The 7,011-nt window shown below is 37.1% G+C and overlaps 1 protein-coding gene across 1 annotated transcript; it reads left to right on the top strand.

Moving 5' to 3' along the window:
- The first annotated feature begins 751 nt into the window (after positions 1-751).
- On the top strand, positions 752-4,894 carry LOC149884132 (uncharacterized). Its single transcript, XM_090098340.1, has one exon. The coding sequence runs from the start codon at positions 752-754 to the stop codon at positions 2,114-2,116; it is 1,365 nt and encodes a 454-aa protein (XP_089954466.1). The 3' UTR covers positions 2,117-4,894.
- The last annotated feature ends 2,117 nt before the right edge of the window (positions 4,895-7,011 follow it).

Below are 7,011 nucleotides of genomic sequence, written 5' to 3'. Positions count from 1 at the left end.
TCGTAGTGATCATTTCCGACAAATTGATCAAATTTGTTTCAGACGGAACCAACATGAATGCTGCTTATTAGGTTAAAAAGACCGTCATGAGATTCTTGACAAAAAAAACGATTTAAAAAATTTTTTTCTTTTTAAAAATAAAACATGAGATTAACAAAAAATTATCTGAAAAATTTGCTTAGGGAAAATGGAGTAACAAAAGCCTCAAACAATTTATTGACTTTGATGCTGATTGCGGTTGAGAACAATCTTGTAAGCAAAGATTTACTTTTGGAAAGTGCAAAAGAATACAGATCGGTGGGTCCATCGAATTGCCCCTTTTTCGTCAAAAGCTGGTATTATTTTGGAGTCGACGGATTTGGGAGAATTTTACGAAAAAGCAAAAGAGGAAATCTTGGAAAACATGCTCAATTACAACAAAATGGGTTCGAATTGCACGGTGTCCACCATCTTGAAAATGGACATTAATTTAATTGATTACAAGCCCATCGGGGGTCGGTCGTACATTCCTCTCAACAACTTTCTGGCAAGCAAAAAAGCAATAATCAACCTGGAAAACGAAGACAACGAATGTTTCAAGTGGTGCGTCACAAGGGCGTTGAACATGAAAGAAAAACACGGAGAAAGAATTGACAAAGACTTGATTGAAAAATCGAAAATTTTAAATTGGGAAGGGATTGAATTTCCGGTCAAACTCGATTAAATCAAAAAATTTGAAAAAAATAATCCCGAAATCAGCGTCAACGTTTTCATGTGCGAAAATAAATCCGTTCAACCTTTACAAATATCCAAATTTTTACAACGGAAAAATGAAATTGATTTGCTGCTCATTTCAGACGAAAAAACAAATCATTATTGTCTGATAATAAATCTGAGTCGACTCATTTCTTCCCAAGCATCCAAAAAAAACGGAAAAAAATATTTTTGTAGAAATTGCTTGCAGGGGATGAAAAGCGAGGAGGATCTTTCAAAACATTCAGCCTATTGCAGAGAGCATAGCGCTGTTCGAATCGATCTTCCTCCAAAAAATTCGTTCATGAAATTTGAGCACATAGAAAAGTCGATAAGAGTCCCATTTATTGTTTACGCGGATTTTGAAAGTTTTACCAAACCGATAGACTCGTGCGAACAAAATCCAGACCAGTCTTACACCAAAAAGTTTCAAAGGCACGTTCCGAGTTCCTTTTCCTACTACATCAAATGTTTTGACGAAACCGTTTATGACAGCGATCCATCAATTTCCGAATCGTCAAACGAGAACCAAGACGTGGCCCAATTTTTTGTTGAAAGTTTGGAAAAAGAAATAAAAGAAACTTTTGGAAAAACCGGAAAAAAAAATATGGTCTTCACAAAGGCCGATGAAAATAATATCAAATCCGCAACAGTTTGCCATATTTGCGAAGAAAAAATTCTCGATAAAGAAAAAGTGCACGATCACTGCCATTTTACTGGAAAATATCGAGGAGCGGTCCACAACGATTGCAATTTAAAATACAAAATTCCAAAATTCGTTCCTGTCGTTTTTCTTAATTTGTCGGGATACGACAGCCATTTGTTTATCAAGAAATTGGGCGGAGAAATAACCTGCATTCCATGCAACGAGGAAAAATGCATTAGCTTTTCGAAAAAAATCAAAGTTGAAGAGTACGTTGGGAAAGATGGAAAACCCAAAGAAAAAAAATTTGAATTGAGGTTTATCGACAGTATTAAATTCCTTTCCTTCAGTTTGGATGCTTTAAAGCCAGAACAGTTCAAAAACCTTGCAAAATATTATGAAGGAAAAAAATTTGATTTGCTTTGTAAAAAAGGCGTGTACCCTTACGATTGGGTGGACGCATTCGATAAATTTCAAGAAACGCAATTGCCTCCAAAAGAAGCGTTTTTCTCAAAACTCTACCACGAGGGAATAAGCGACGAAAATTACGCGCATGCGCAAATGGTTTGGAACGAGTTTCAATGCAAAACGTTCAGAGATTATCACGATTTGTACAACGTGTCGGACGTTTTGATTCTGGCGGATGTCTTTGAAAATTTCAGGGACGTTTGCATGAAAAATTACAAGTTCGACCCCGCCTGGTATTACACATCTCCCGGATTGGCTTGTTCGCTTGTTTGAAAATGACAAAAATAAAATTGGAATTATTAAGCGATCCTGACATGCTTCGAATCGTTCAAAAAGGAACCCGTGGAGGGATCAGCATGATTTCAAACCGACATGGAAAATCGAACAACAAATACATGGGCGACGCGTACGATCCAAGCCAACCGTCTAAATTTATCCAATACTTGGACGCCAACAACTTGTACGGATGGGCTATGTGCAAACCTCTTCCCACTCACGGTTTCGAATGGATGACAGAAGACGAACTTTCCGATTGGAAATTGGTTCCGTGCATTTTGGAAGTTGATTTGGATTATCCAGAAAATCTTCACGACGAACACAACGATTACCCTCTGGCTCCTGAAAGAATGAAAATTGAAAAAGTGGACAAACTCGTTCCAAATTTGAACGACAAAAAAAATTACGTCCTTCACAGAGAAAACCTGAAGTAGTACGAACGATTGGGAATGAAAATGCACAGAGGAATCAAATTTAAGGAACGGAATTGGATGAAACCATACATTGACCTAAACACCAATTTGAGAACAAAATCCACCAGCGAATTTGAGAAGGAATTTTTCAAACTGATGAGCAATTCGGTGTTTGGAAAAACCATGGAAAACATTGAAAAGCGAGTGGACGTGAGACTTGTGACAAAAAAGGAAGAAGCAATAAAATTATCGGCAAAACCAAATTACGACCGGCACACGATTTTCGACGAAAACTTGCTCGCCGTTCACATTAAAAGAACAAATCTTTTTTACAACAAACCAATTTATTTGGGAATGTCCATTTTGGATTTGAGCAAAACTTTAATGTTTGAATTCCACTACGATTACATTAGAAAAAAATACCCCGGAAAAGCAATGTTGTTGATGACGGACACTGACTCGCTGGTTAACGAAATAAAAACGGACGATTTTTACAAAGAAATTTCCGACGATGTGGAAAGCAAATTCGACACGAGCGATTTTAGCAAAAGCCATCCAGCCATTCAAAGCATCGGGTTCAAAGTTGGCTTAAACAAAAAGGTCATTGGGATGTTCAAAGACGAAACCGGAGGAAAACAGATTGAAGAGTTTGTTGGCCTCCGGTCAAAATTGTACTCTTACAAAATCCATGAAAAAGAGCACAAAAAATGCAAAGGAGTCAAAAGAAATGTCGTCCAAAAATACATCACCCACGATGATTACAAAAAATGTCTCGAAACCAAAAAAGAAAAAGTAAACAAAATGAGCGTCATCCGATCTCATTTGCAAGACATTTACACGGAGGAAATCAACAAAGTCTCTCTCAGCTCCGACGACGACAAAAGAATCATTTTGGAAGATAGAATACACACGTTGGCTTGTGGCCACTACAAATTAAAAGAAAATGAGGAAACAAATTTAAAAAAGGAACAAAAGGTAAGTGACAAAAAAATAAGGGAACAAAAGGTAAGTGACAAAAAAAATTAACAAAAAAATTAACAAATTAAAAAAATGAACAACAAAATGATCAATGTGGAAGGAGTTATTTTACCGAACAAGGCTTTGACCAATTTTCAATTGATGGAAGCAGCAAAAAAACTAAAAATAAAAAACTTTCGTGGAGTTTTTGTCAGAGACATATTGCCAAAAAAACCGAGAAAAAAAGAATGCGGGATTATCAACACGGGGGATTCGAGCACGGGAGGGTTTCATTGGGTGTGCTGGTACAAAGACGGAAACGCAAAGTTCAGCTTTGACTCTTACGCTCAACCCTCTCTCATCGAATTCGTCGACTATTTAAAAAGCCCTGTCTTTTACTACAGCGAAAGGGTTCAATTTGGAAACACGTCTTATTGCGGTCACTTGTGTCTTTACGTCTTGAAAAAATGTGAAGAGGGAAACAGCTTTCAAGACGTTGTCAACACCCTTTGGTGATTGCAAATTGAATTTTAAAAAAATTTCGCCCGTTTAAAAAATGATTGATAAATTCAACAGAAACGAATTCAGTGCTTACTTCGACAATATTGCATCAGACTCAACAAACAACATTTATATTAAAACGGACGGGTCCAGCACCATCACTGCAGACATTGATTTTAACTCTCAAAAAATCATTAATTTGGCAGAACCAACCAACTCACACGACGCAGCCACAAAAAATTATGTGGATACGCATGCGTCAGGAGGAACTTCAGTTGGAACCGCAGACTTGGATTTAAATTTTCACAAATCGATCAATTTGAACGAACCGACCAATCTTCACGACGCCGCGACAAAAAATTACGTCGACGTCAGCTCGAGCATGCGCATCAAAACTGACGGGTCAAGCACCATCACTGCGGACTTGGATTTAAATTCCCACAAACTGATTAATGTAACAGATCCAACCGCTTCTCACGATGCTGCCACAAAAGGATACGTTGACACTCGAGTGACTTATTCGAGCATCAATTACTCAGACATAAACATGACTTCACACAAATTGACCAATTTGGCAGAACCCACTTTGTCCTCAGACTTAGCCACTAAAAATTACGTGGACACGCATGCTTCACGCGGAACTACTGTTGAAACGGCTAACTTGGATTTGAATTCCCATAGTAGTAGAAAAAGGCCGGTTCTGGCGCATTTCATGCTAAGCTAGGATTGAAGCAGAATAATTTTCTTATCATGCGCCAGAAGCGTCATGTAGTAAATCGTTGATGAAAAAGGTCGGTTCTGGCGCATTTCATGCTAAGCTAGGATTGAAGCAGAATAATTTTCTTATCATGCGCCAGAACTGTCATGTAGTAAATCGTTGATGAAACACATCTCATAATCTAAAACATGTTGTGTTTTTTAGATGTGTAATTTCATGATGAAAGTATATCATGAAATTTTAATGAGATTTTTTTTTTGATCATTATAGAATTAAATTTAGAAAAGGGATGCTTGAAAAAGGTGAATTTGGTCCTAGAAGTAAACCAGATCCAACAGATTCATATTTTTTACCGTTTTTGGCATAAACTCCTTCTTTTAAGGAGCTTCCACTTACCCACGGTGTTAAAAACATTCCTGATCCTGCAGCAGTCATTTTCATTCCTTTTCCGTTCTTTTTCAAGTAAATGACACCTTTTCCAGCAATTTTATCGACCATGGCAGCTCCTGCAGAAGATCCAACACCTGCTAATAATCCGGTAGCTAAAGCAGGAACGACTCTCGTCGCAAGTGTGCTACCTAGCATCCCCAAGAGTGGAAGCAAAGCACCGATAAATCCGCCTTCTATTTTGGAGTTGTAAGATAATTGTTTTTTGCTCAGTTTGAGGGCGACTCCGGTTCCGTTGGTGTACGCTTTTGTAATTTTATTCAATTGGGCTTTCGTCACTGCAAGAATGTGTTCACCGTCTAGATCTGAATGAGATAGTCTTATATTGACGTCACTCTTTTCTCGAATCGCTTTTTTTATTTTATCAGCTTGTCCTTGTGAAATGTTTAGTTGTACTTTATGGTAGTTGCTCATTTTATATACATAGGAAAATATTTATTTCACTTCTCGTATGTGATATCGGATAGCAATGTTTTCGCCGCGAAAATCGATAAGTTCTCCGTCTTGATCAACGATTTTTGTAATCATCGTAGAAATCGAGCTCAATTTTATAGGGAGGTAAATCAAATGAGTAGGTCTTTCAACGATTTTATAACCAGGTGCTACTTTTGGATAAAAGGTGTAAATGGCGGTTGAATGTTTCCCGTTCACATAGGAGGAGCCAACCACATTGTTGAGAACCCTGATGGAGTTGATCGTTGTAATTCTAGAAATGTCGTCAGACTCGTATTCCGAATTGGGATCCAACTGTCTTTTTGTAAATCCCAGTACGGACGCGATACTGTTGTCCACGTTAAAATCCAGCATATAATTTAAGCCTAATTTAACGTTTGTTTTTAAAGTGTGTAAGTTACCTGTAATTTTGATGTTTTCAGCATTGTAACTGATTTTATATGTAGAAACGAAACTAGGGCTTTGGGCTGTGTAATTTTTTATCGTATCTGAAACAGATTTTTGCAAATAAGTGTTAATGTCAGAAATGTCATAGCTCCCTACTGGAATGACGATATTTTCCCAATTCGCTCCATTGTTCATGCTATACCTGAAAGAATTGTTTGTACTGATGATGTTTGGAAAGCTGTTATACGTTTCAAGGCCTAAAAAAGCCATTTCATACTTCTTCCCATCAACAAAAACGATTTTATCTAAAAAATCTGTAATGATTACGCTTGAATGCCCATCAGCGTCGATTGTAATGCTTGTCATTTTATAATATGAGATTTTTTATTTAGATCTTTTTAAAAAATCATTCATTGGGGAAATAAAAAGTGTCAAGTCCACTTCTATATTTTCCTTCATCCTTCTTAGAGGACAGATCAATCACAGCAAATCCGTGAGGTTCAGACCAGCATTTCTTGCAAAACTTTTTAAATTCTTCTTTCCCCATATCGCTAGAAACATGATCATGATAAATGTGGTTTATATTCTTCGAATCCTGTGGAAACAAGCAAATGAAATTGGTGTTTTCTCTTATCGTTTGTCTAGGTAACATAAAATAATTTTGTGCTAGATAGAAACAATCCACGTTGGAATGTCTTCCTCGGATGTAATATTTTTCGCATTTGTTTTGCTTGTATAACTGCAAATCGTCAAAGATCATCAGATTGTTTTTGGAGGGATCGAGATCTTCAGGTTCTGGCACGTCGTCTGCTGTTTCGAAAAATTGACATTCCATGTCTGCTTTGTCTCCCCATTTTTTTGAAATATCTTCAATCACGCATTCTGGGCTCATGTTTAATCTTTCTATTTCACCTTGAACTTTGAACAAGTCGAGAATGATCTCTTTTGGCAATCTTTTTTCAAATGACCTTTTCAGTATTTTATACTCTGGTTGAAAAAGGGATTTACCAAACACT

Source organism: Hydra viridissima, unplaced genomic scaffold, assembly GCF_058129835.1.
Source record: "Hydra viridissima isolate aposymbiotic clone 2 unplaced genomic scaffold, HvirCarnegie_v1 scaffold_9, whole genome shotgun sequence".
In the NCBI taxonomy this organism is placed as follows: domain Eukaryota; kingdom Metazoa; phylum Cnidaria; class Hydrozoa; order Anthoathecata; family Hydridae; genus Hydra; species Hydra viridissima.
This window is presented reverse-complemented; position numbering and strand designations above follow the sequence as displayed.